The sequence below is a fragment of the Manis pentadactyla genome, chromosome 10, assembly GCF_030020395.1.
Source record: "Manis pentadactyla isolate mManPen7 chromosome 10, mManPen7.hap1, whole genome shotgun sequence".
Lineage (NCBI taxonomy): Eukaryota > Metazoa > Chordata > Mammalia > Pholidota > Manidae > Manis > Manis pentadactyla.
In genome coordinates, this window is record NC_080028.1 from 19,081,520 (window position 1) to 19,093,594 (window position 12,075).

General features: G+C 38.0%; 1 protein-coding gene across 10 annotated transcripts in view; it reads right to left on the reverse strand.

Moving 5' to 3' along the window:
• MYBPC1 (myosin binding protein C1) overlaps positions 1 to 12,075 on the reverse strand; it is an 83,507-nt gene that overhangs the window by 10,054 nt on the left and 61,378 nt on the right. For all 10 annotated transcript variants that reach the window (XM_036891347.2, XM_036891348.2, XM_036891344.2 and 7 more), the window contains 3 exons: positions 11,190 to 11,278; positions 4,050 to 4,245; positions 1,167 to 1,306 (listed from right to left, as the gene is read on the reverse strand). In XM_036891347.2, coding sequence (XP_036747242.2) covers positions 1,167 to 1,306; positions 4,050 to 4,245; positions 11,190 to 11,278 — 425 coding nt within the window. The remainder of the gene's footprint in view (positions 1 to 1,166; positions 1,307 to 4,049; positions 4,246 to 11,189; positions 11,279 to 12,075) is intronic.

A 12,075-nucleotide genomic window follows, 5' to 3' on the forward strand; every position in this document is an offset into this window, starting at 1 on the left:
GGCGGGGCCTGCAGAGCCCTCTTTAGGAGCCATGGCATCCCTTAATTCACTGCCTGTATCTGGCCTAAGGTCCAAAGAAGAACCCTTATTGCTAAGGAAATCCAAAATGTTCAGACACTTCCCTTGCAAAGTCATCTCCTGGTCTAGCTCTCAAGCTGTTCATAGTTAGCTAAAAGGTGGTGCTTTAAATGTTAAATCTTATTTAGTAATGTAACACCCACCTAGAAATAACACAAAAAAAGATGTGCTAGAAGTAGTTTATGAAAAAGAGAGGCTAGAAATCCATTCTTGTTACTTAGACTACCCTTTCTAATCTTCACCCTTATAATTTAGGTTATGAAGTTACACTCTGATGTGACTTTATACCTAAGTTCTTACTAAGATCTACTAGTATAAATACCTGAAGACTTACTGTCAATATCATTAAAATGATGTTTTACTCTTCCTATAAAAATGAAAATGGCTCAATGCCATTGTGGGTCCAAACATTGATTTATTCATTCATATACTTACAGGTAGGGGAGTAGTAAGATCTATAGTGGACCCTGATTCAGGAAGACATGAACTTTAATATCTAAAATCTGGTGATCTCAAGCAAGTCACTTATCCTTGTGAGCCTTAGTTTCCTCATTTATAAAACATGAGCAATAATAATTCATACTCCAACCAAGTTGTTCCTTGAATGCCCTAAGGTCCTTTCTTCCTAAGTACCTTTGCACATGCTTTTTATCCATGCTTTTCAAACATTCATTTGACAAGAAGAAAGAGTTCCGTGGGTGTAAATCTGAGTCAGAATCCAGAGTGAGTAAATATTTGTTGTACAAATGAATTGATTGGATTCCACTGAGCTTTGTGCCAGCTGCTTTATATAGTATTAGCCTCATGATTACCAAGCAATGTAAGTATCCATGTCCTTATTTTATAAATGAGGAAAATGGAGATCACAAAGGTTAGGTGACTGTCCATGTACATGTGGTCTTAGGTGGCAATGCTGGGAATCAAGCCGAACTCTCTGTGGCTCCAAAGGCCTTACTCTTCCCACAAGGCCACATCATTTCTTGAGAGCCCCGAGGGGTTCCTCACCAGAGAGGACCTCATGCGTCCTCCTTTCATTTCTGATGAAATGTGATTTTGTTGCCGCTGACCCAGAGAAGGCCAGACCTTACCATGCTCTTCTTGTCGGCCTTCTGGATAGTGTAACCTGTAATGGCGGCGTTCCCGTCATCCCTCGGTGGCACCCATGATAGAGCAACGTTCTCTCCCCAGACATCCTCAATCTTCACAATTTGGGGTGGACCTGGACGATCTGTATGATAAATTTATGGCATCATTATGAGGACACATGCCCTCCCAAACCATGTGGTCATTCCCTGTTATCTGAGGTTTTGCATTCTGTGCTTTGTTATCTGCAGTCAACCACATTTCAGAAGCAGACAGAGTCCCTCCTGACAGTGTCAGAAGGTCAGTAAGAGCAGAGAGCTACATCACAATGCCTACATCATTTACCCCCGTTCATCACATCCCCTAGGCATTTTAGTGTAGCACATAATCACAAGAAGGGTGAGTACAGTACAATAAGACGTTATGAGAAAGAGAGACCTCATTCACATAACTTTTATTACAATTGTTCTATTTTATAATTAGCTATTGTTAATCACTTACTGTATCTAACGTATAAATTAAACTTTATTAGAGGTATGTATGTACTGGAAAAAACATAGTATATAAATAAATAAATAAATAAATAAATATATATATACACACACATATATAATATATATATATGGGTTTGTCATTATCCACAGTTTCAGGCATCCATTGGAGGTTTAGAATGTATTCCCCTTGGATAAGGGGGGACTACTGTACCTTGTTACAGGAGGATATTTTAAAATGCCCTACCCTTCCTGCATTTCTACCTATGTGTCTTTTGCCATTCTTAAACTTCAGAGAAGTGGAATGCACTCCAGCTAAGCTTATCTGGAAACTCTGGACTTTCATCTTCAAGGAGGAGAAAAGGATTTTGAAAAGAAAATTTAAATGGAACTTCAAACCTCATTAACCATCCCTCCAGGGATAGGCCACTGGCAGTAAGTCTCAAGGCTAGCCTGCCTAAGCAAAGTGTTAGCTGACACCTGTGTAATCTTAGAGCCCACCTGGGCTGGGCGGCTCTGGCTTTTGGTGAGAAGCATTAGGTCCACAGCCTGAGTGGGTACTTCTGTTTCACCAGAAGGCCATGAAGGAAACTTCTTTTCTTCACTCTACCAACACTCCCTCCAAGATTGATCTGTATTTATCAAGCCTTTTCATTTCAAGTAAAAAAAAATACATTAATGAGGAGTTGAAGTGTTTCCTCACTTTATTTTCTGCTCCATGTGAATTTCTGTGACCTCTGACTTTCCAGTAAATTGAAGTAACATTCAGGGACACCAAAGTGTCAAGAAAACCAATCTTGACTGGGAGTCCCCGCCCCTCATGTCCCCAAATTATGCACAGAGGTGTGAGGAAGGACAATAACTGTATTTGCATAGTATTTCTTATTTTTTTCAGGGAACTTCATGTGTAACATCCTTCTGAGTGCAAACATCACCCTTTATGCCCCGAAATATTTTTTCAAATATTAAAATTGTTACTTTTCCAATACCAAATGTCAGACTCAGAAGAATAAACTCTACTATGCTTTCTGATAATACTGTTCTCTCTTTCAAATGTGATGTAACAAGTTGTCTTCATGGGCTCCATGAGGGATCCTCCAGCGATAATCTTCCCTTTCTTTCCACAATTGCAAACCATGAGTTTCTACCACCACAGCTTTCTATCTCCTGTCTTCACCCATTCATCCCACAGAGAGCCTGGCTTTTCCCAGTCCATCCTGCAGCCCATGTCCAGCTTTGTCTTCAGTGCTCACACTGATTTTTCAAACACTTGCTGCTTAACAGTAAATGGCATTGCTAGATGTTTAGCCATGGCAGACACATATACTTGGAATTAAGAAATAATTAGAATAATAGTTACTATTCCCTGAACACTTTAATTGTGCAAGTAATGAGCCAGGCGCTTATAACTACCTGGTAAAGCAATTACATAGCAAAGTAGAAAAAAAACTCCTTCCTCATGTTTCAGAAAGCAGTGCTCTTCTAGACCCTTCCGTGGGAGCTTCCATTAGAATGGACCAGGCCAGAGCCAAGGGCACAGGGTAGCTCAACACTCCCCTCAGCTTTTCAGAAGTCAAGATGATTTAGCTAGAATGAAAAGCATGCTTAGTTTAAAGGGCATAAACTTTCACCCAAGGGAAGACCTGTCCTAGGAAGTTGTTCTTTTGGAGAGAAAATCTCTAGTGTCAGTAAATTTGTTGAAATGTTAATTTTTAAATGACTGGAAACAAAGTCATTTTTTCCCTAGCTGTGCTCTTAAATTTATCTATTGACATTGCAAAAATTCTAGAACAGTTTGAGTGAGACAGGCTTATCTGTAAGAGATTCCCTCTATTCCCCTAATTCTGGACAGAAGTGAGAACTAAATGGATTTATTATTTGGACAGGTAAGTAACTAGCTAGCCCTGTGGTATCAACTAACTCAGTGTTTAACTACTTAACCTCATTTAGGTACTTCTTTTTGACATTTAATAAAAATTCTTCATTCTCCACTAAAATTTTCTAATTACCAACTTTAAGGAATGGTAAGAAACATGCTAAACTATTTATAGAATCTACAATGTTTCTTATGCAAGAATTCAATGCAGGAAATACTTTTATCATCCAGCAGTTGTGAAACAGAATAAGAAATGAACTATAAAGCAGTACAGATGGTTTGTAGTAAAAAGTATGCAAATTTATGCCCTAAGTCTCCGATGATTAGTCCTTATAGTCAGTGAGAAATTATTTTGAAATGCTAACAAATCTCACTACTATAGCTATTTTTAGAAAATTCCAGGGAAAAGAATTTTCTCTAGAGCCAGCCTAACCAAAATTCTTACTCTTGCCTTGACGACAAGGACAATCAGTCTAAATATTACTTCAACAGGACATTCTAGTTCCTTCTTTCAAACCTACCAACAATCTGGATATCGATTGATGCACTTTCCATGAATTTCTCCACTTTGACTTGCAGGTCGTATTTCCCAGAGTGGCTCCTCTCTGCTTTTCTGATAAATATGATTGTATCAGTCTCAGAGTTGCGAATGTTTATTTGATTCTTATCAATTTCTACACCATCCTTCTTCCAGGTTAATTCTGGTCTTGGTTTTCCCTAAAAAGAGAAAAAGTAGAAGGGGAGGGAAATCAGATTTTCTCAAGACTTTTTTTCAGCATTACAAAAAAGTGACAGTGCCTTACCCCTTCTAGGTTGGAAAACAGTTTGGTGGGTAACTACAGCACTGATTGTAATGCTCACTATTGCCTGTTGCTTGCATTCTGTGTGCAAGGCACTATGTTAGGTATGTACCATGTTTACTCTTTCCCTTAAATTTCACATCAAGATAATAAGTAACATTATCCTAATTTTTTGGATGAAGGAGTGAAATGACTTGCCCAAAGGCCTAATTAAGTGCTAGAACCAGGTCTTACAACTGGGTCTCTCTACATCCAAAGCCTGTACAACACAATGCAATGGTTAAGAATATGGGCTCTGGGGCATTGGAATCTGTACTTGGGTCCTGACTCCATCACTTAATTGCTGTGTAATCTTACTTAAACTCTATGTGCCTCCATTTTCCATTCTGTAAAACTATAACAATGTAGTACCCATCTCCCATCTCATAAGGTAGTTATAAAGATTGAATTTCTTGGACACTTTCCGAGAAAAATACTTTCCAAGATGGATCCAGGAAAAAACAGAAAATTTGAACAGACCAGTTACCAGCAATGAAATTGAATTGGTAAATTAAAAACTCCCAAAAAACAAATATTCCAGGAGCAGATGGCTTCGCAGCTAAAGTCTACCAAACATTCCAAGACAGGCTAATACCCATGTTTCTTATAGTATTTCAAAAGGTAGAGGAGGAGAGACTACTTCCAAACTCATTCTATGAGTCCAGCATCACTCTAAAGCAAAACCAAAGACACTACCAAAAAAGAAAATTTTAGACCAATATCGCTAACATAGGTGCAAAAATCCTCAACAAAATATTAGCAAACCAAATTAAAAAATACATCAAAGGATCTTCCATCACAACCAAATGGGATTTATTCCAGGAATATAAGCTTGGTATTATATTCATAAATCAATAAATTCCATACATGACATTAACAAAAAGGATAAAAACCACATGATCATCTCAAGAGATGCTGGAAAAGCATTTGACAAAATTCAACATCCATTCATGATAAAAACTCAACAAAATAGGTATAGAGGGAACATACCTCAACATAATAAAGGCCATATTTGACAGACCCACAGCTAACATCATACTCAGTGGCAAAATTTGAAAGCTTTCCCTCTAAGATCAGGAACAAGACAAGGATGTCTCTCACCGTTTTTATTCAGCTTAGTACTGGAGGTCCTAGTCACAGCAATCAGACAAGATAAAGAGATAAAAGGCATCCAGAACAACAATAATTCAACACCGCAAAATCTGTGGGATGCAGCCAAGGCCATACTAAGAAAGGCAATACAAGGCAATACTAAGAGGAAAGTATATTGCAATACAGGCCTACCTCAGGAAAGAAGAATAATCCCATATAAGAAGCAGTCTAAACTCACTATTAATAAAAGCAGAAAAAGAAGAACAAATGAAGCCCAACGTTATTAGAAGGAGGGACATAGTAAAGATTAGAGCAGAAATAAATAAAATTGAGAAGAATAAAACAATAGAAAGAATCAATGAAAGCAGGAGCTGGTTCTTTGAGAAAATAAAATAGATAAACCCCTAGTCAAACTTATCAAGAAAAAAAGAGAGTCTATACACATTAACAGATTCAGAAATGAGAAAGGAAAAATCACTATGGACACCACAGAAATACAAAGAATTATTAGAGAATACTAAGAAAAATTATATGTTAACAAACTGGATAACCTAGAAGAAATGGACAATTTTCTAGAAAAATACAATCTTCCAAGGCTGACCAAGGAAGAAACAGAAAATGTGAGCAGACCAATTACCAGCAACAAAATGGAACTGGTAATCAAAAAACTACCTAAGAACAAAACCCCTGGACCAGATGGCTTCACTGCTGAATTTTATCAAGCATTTAGTGAAGACCTAATACCCATTCTTCTTAAAGTTTTCCAAAAAATAGAAGAGGAGGGAATACTCCCAAACTCATTCTATGAGGCTAGTACCAATCTAATACCAAAACCAGACAAAGACACCACAAAAAAAGAAAATTACAGACTAATATCCCTGATGAACATAGATACAAAAATACTCAACAAAATATTAGCAAACCGAATTCAAAAATACATCAAAGAGATCATCCATCATGATCAAGTAGGATTTATCTCAGGGATGCAAGGATGGTACAACATTCAAAAATCCATCAACATCATCCATCACATCAACAAAAAGAAGGACAAAGCCCACATGATCATCTCCATAGATGCTGAAAAAGCATTCGATAAAATTCAACATCCATTCATGATAAAAACTCTGAACAAAATGGGTATAGAGGGCAAGTACCTTATCATAATAAAGGCCATATATGACAAACCCACAGCCAACATCATACTTAACAGTGAGAAGCTGAAAGCTTTTCCTCTGAGATTGGGAACAAGACAAGGATGCCCACTTTCCCCACTTCTATTCAACATAGTACTGGAGGTCCTAGCCACAGCAATCAGACAACACAAAGAAATACAAGGCATCCAGATTGGCAAGGAAGAAGTTAAACTGTCCCTGCTTGCCGATGACATGATATTGTACATAAAAACCCTAAAGAATCCACTCCAAAACTCCTAGATCTGATATCTGAATTCAGCAAAGTTGCAGGGTACAAAATCAATACACAGAAATCTGTGGCATCCCTATACACTAACAATGAAGTAGCAGAGAGAGAAATCAGGAAAACAATTCCATTCACAGTTGCATCAAAAAGAATAAAATACCTAGGAATAAACCTAACCAAGGAAGTGAAAGACGTATACCCTGAAAACTACAAGATATTCATGAGAGAAATCGAAGAAGATACCAATAAATGGAAACACATCCCATGCTCATGGATAGGAAGAATTAATATTGTCAAAATGGCCATTCAACTAAAGCAATCTACAGGTTCAATGCAATTCCTACCAAAATACCAACAGCATTCTTCAACGAACTAGAGAAAATCATTCTAAAATTGATATGGAACCATCAAAGACCCCGAATAGCCAAAGCAATCCTGAGAAGGAAGAATAAAGCAGGGGGAATTATGCTCCCCAACTTCAAGCTCTACTACAAAGCCACAGTAATCGAGACAATTTGGTACTGGCACAAGAACAGACCCATAGACCAATGGAACAGACTAGAGAGCCCTGATATAAACCCAATCATATATGGTCAATTAATATATGATAAAGGAGCCATGGACATACAATGGGGAAATGACAGCCTCTTCAACAGCTGGTGTTGGCAAAACTGGACAGGTACATGCAAGAGAATAAAACTGGATTATTGTTTAACCCCATACACAAAAGTAACCTCGAAATAGATTAAAGACTTGAATGTACATCATGAGGCCATAAAACTATTAGAAGACAACATAGGCAAACATCTCTTGAATATAAGCATGAGTAACTTCTTTCTGAACCCATCTCCTCGAGAAAGGGAAACAAAAGCAAAAATGAACTCATGGGACTACATCAAACTAAAAAGTTTTTGTACGGCAAAGGACATCATCAACAAAACAAAAAGGCATCCTACAGTATGGGAGAATATATCTGTAAATGACATATCTGACAAGGGGTTAACATCCAAAATATATAGAGAATTTACACACATCAACACCTAAAAAGCAAATAACCTGATTAACAAATGGGCAGAGGATATGAAGAGACAGTTCTCCAAAGAAGAAATTCAGATGGACAACAGACACATGAAAAGATGCTCCACATCACTAATCATCAGGGAAATGCAAATTAAAACCACAATGAGATATCACCTCACACCAGTAAGGATGACCAGCATTGAAAAAACTAAGAACAACAAATGCTGGCGAGGATGCGGAGAAAAGGGAACCCTCCTACACTGCTGGCGGGAATGTAAGCTAGTTCAACCATTGTGGAAAGAAATATGAAGGTTCCTCAAAAAACTAAAAATAGAAATACCATTTAACCCCAGAATCCCACTCCTTGGAATTTACCCAAAAAATACAACTTCTCAGATTCAAAAAGACATATGCACCCTTATGTTTATTGCAGCACTTTTTACAATAGCCAAGACATGGAAGCATCCCCAAGTGTCCATCAGTAGATGAATGGATAAAGAAGAGGTGGTACATATACACAATGGAATACTATTCAACCATAAGAAAGAAACAAATTCTACCATTTGGAACAACATGGATGGAGCTGGAGGACATTATGCTCAGTGAAATAAGCCAGGCAGAGAAAGACAAATGCCAAATGATTTCCCTCATTTATGGAGTATAACAATGAAGCAAAACTGAAGGAACAAAATGGCAGCAGACTCAGAAACTCCAAGAATGAACTAGTGGTTACCAAAGGGAACGGGTGTGGGAGGGCAGGTGGGGAGGGAGGGAGAAGGGGATTGAGGGGTATTATGTTTAGTACACATGGTGTGGGGGATCAAGGGGAGAACAGTGTATCACAGAGAAGGCACATAGTGAATCTGTGGCATCTTGCCGCAGTGATGGACAGTGACTGCATTGGGGTATGGATGGGGACTTGATAATATGGGTAACTGTAGTAACCGTATTGTTTTTTCATGTGAAACCTTCATAAGAGTGTATATCAATTGTACATTAATAAAAAAATTTTAAAAAACGCATCCAGATTGGTAAGGAAGAAGTAAAACTGTCACTATGTGTAGATGACATGAAATTATATATAGAAAACCCTACAGACTCCATCAAAAAACTGTAGAACTAAAAACTGGATTCAGCAAAGTTGCAGGATACAAAACTAATACACAGAAATCTGTTGCTTTCCTATATACCAACAATGAACTATTAGAAAGAAATAAGGAAAATAACTCCATTTATAATTGCATCAAAAAGAATAATATACCTTGGAATAAAACTAAACAAGGAGGTGAAAGACCTGTACTCTGAAAACTCTGAGAGAAATTTGAAAAGACACCAATAAATGGAAATCTATCCCATGCTCATGGGTAGGAAGAATTAATATTGTCAAAATGGTCATCCTGTCCAAAGAAATTCACAGATTCAATGAAATTCCTATCAAAATATCAATGTCATTTTTCAATGAACTAGAGTAAATAATGCTAAAATTTATATGGAACCACAAAAGACTCCAAATAGCCAAAACAACCTTGAGAAAGAACAATGCTGGGGGTATTATGCTCCCTGACTTCAAGCTATACTACAAAGCTACAGTAATCAAAACAGTGTGATCCTGGCACAAGAACAGATCCATAGATCAATGGAACAGAATAGAGAGCCATATGTAAACCCATGTATATATGGTCAATTAATATAGCATAGAGAACTCATGAATATACAGTGGGGAAAAGACGTCTCTTCAATAACTGGTGTTGGAAAAACTGGAGAGCCACATGCAAGAGAATGAAACTGGATTACTGTCTAAATCCATTCACAAAAAGTAAACTCAAAATGGATCAAAGACCTGAATGTAAGTAATGAAATCATAAAACTTTTAGAGGAAACATAGGCAAAAATCTCTTGAACATAAGCATGAGCGGTTTTTTTTCCTGGACACACCTCCTTGGGCAAGGGAAACAAAATAAAAAATGAACAAGCAGGACTACATCAAACTAAAAAGCTTCTGTACAACAATGGACAGCAACAAAAAAACAAAAAGGCATCTTACAGTATGGGAGAATATATTTGTGGATGATTTATCTGATAAGGGGTTAACATCCAAAATATATAAAGAACTCATATGACTCAACACCAAGAAAAAAAAAAAAACCCAAATAATAACCTGACTGAAAAATGGGCAGAGCAGAGGACTGGAACAGATACTTCTCCAAAGAAAAAATACAGATGGGCAACAGGCACATGAAAGGATGTTCCACATCACTAATCATCAGGGATATGCAAATCAAAATCACAATGAGATATTACCTCACACAGTTAGAATGGTCACTATCCAAAAGATAAGAAATAATAAGGGTTGGTGAGGCTAGTGTCCATCAATAGATGAATAGATAAAGAAGAGGTGGTACATATACACAATGAATTATTATTCAGCCTTAAAAAAGAAAGAAATTCCGTCATTTGCTATGATATGGATGAACCTAGAGGGTATTATCCTGAGTGAAATAAGCCAGGTGGGGTAATACAAATACCATACAATTTAATTTATTGGTGGAATCTAAAAACAGAACAAAATGACCAAAATAGCAGTAGATTCATAGACACTGGGAAGCGACTAGTGGTTACCATGGGTGGGTGATGAGGATGAGGGGGAAAAAGGGGCACAAAAATTCTCAATCATAATATAAGATGGTCATGGGTATAGTAGTGCAGTATGGAAAATACAGACAGTGATTCTGTAACATCTTCCAATGTTGACAGGTAGTAACCTCACTAGTGGGGGTGAGGATTTAATAATGTGGGTAACTGTGTTGCATACTTGAAACCAATATAATAATTGTGTATCAATGATACTTCAATAAAAAAATAGGACTGAATTTCTTAGGAGCTTCTGCACGCTACATGCGCTCTGTTACTATCACCTCAATGTAAATAGTACTCAGCTGTATCGTACTGCTTGTTCCAGACTTGTCTATAATTCTCTCTCTGCTCTTTCTAGGTGCTGAAACTATTCTTTAAGAGAAGACTTTGAGAAGTTATCCTCTATTCGGAAATGAGCCTCAGTTTGTATTACAAAGGAGCTTCCCAGGATTCCGGAGCGCACATGCTCCCCCTGCAGACAGGAACCAAGCATCTATTCAGTCAGGTAAGGCACAGCCTTTCTATGGGCTCCCGTTGTGGCTTGTTGATAGGTTAATAGAAGGGATGTTGCAGACACACATCAAACCCCTGCCTGTGGAGCTGCATCTTCAATACCCCACACTGGAAAGAGAAAATGAGTGACCCCTGCATTATTACCTGGAAAGGAATAACCAGATTGACGGTTTCTCCAACTCTGCGGATGTAAGTTTGCTTCAGGTGCCTCGGGATGCGAATCTTCGGAGCCTCTGGGTGAGAGCAGAAGAGCATAATTTTGTGATCAGCACAGTGAACTGCAAATAGCCTTGCATAAGCGCACCGGCATGAGCTCACTGAGACAGCCCTGTGCTCAGGGCTCAGGCTACTGGCATAACAGATTAGGTACAATGACTTTGGTTTCCAATGTTTTCTTCAAGCAGAGATGACTCAACAAAATTCATTTTTGACTCCTTTGATTTTAATGTAACTTCTTATTTTTATTGTCCTTGGAAGCCTAAAGTAGCTTTACAGAAAAACACCAAATTTTCTCTTAGGCCCTCTCATGTATTTTTTTCATAGTTTTTCACAGGTATATTCTTCAGTGAACATTCCATAAATGGTCTACAGGCACCGCATTAGTAGGTAGGACTGCCCATTTTTTCTTACCAGAAACAAAATAAAAACAAAAACGTTTTAGCACCTAGCACTTGTTATTTAGGTAATTCTGTTGGAATTGGATAGTGTGGCTATGGCGAAGTACATCATGAAGTGGGCCCTTAGCCCACTGTGTGTTGAGGTTCCTTCATTAAACACCATGAAGATATTAGCACATGGAGCTGCAAACCCATGTGGAGCAGGGAGTCCAGGGCTCCCAGGCTTGCAGTGATGAAACAGGTCTCATCACTCCAGTGCTGAGCAGGTGGCACACATGGGGCTAAATGTTTTTCACCAAGGGATTAATTTAAACCCCACAGTCACTTTATGGGGTAGCTATTGTTTTACTTTATGGTAAAGAAGCTGAAGCATGGGCAGTGAAGTAGCTTGCCTTCGATGACACAGCCAGGAT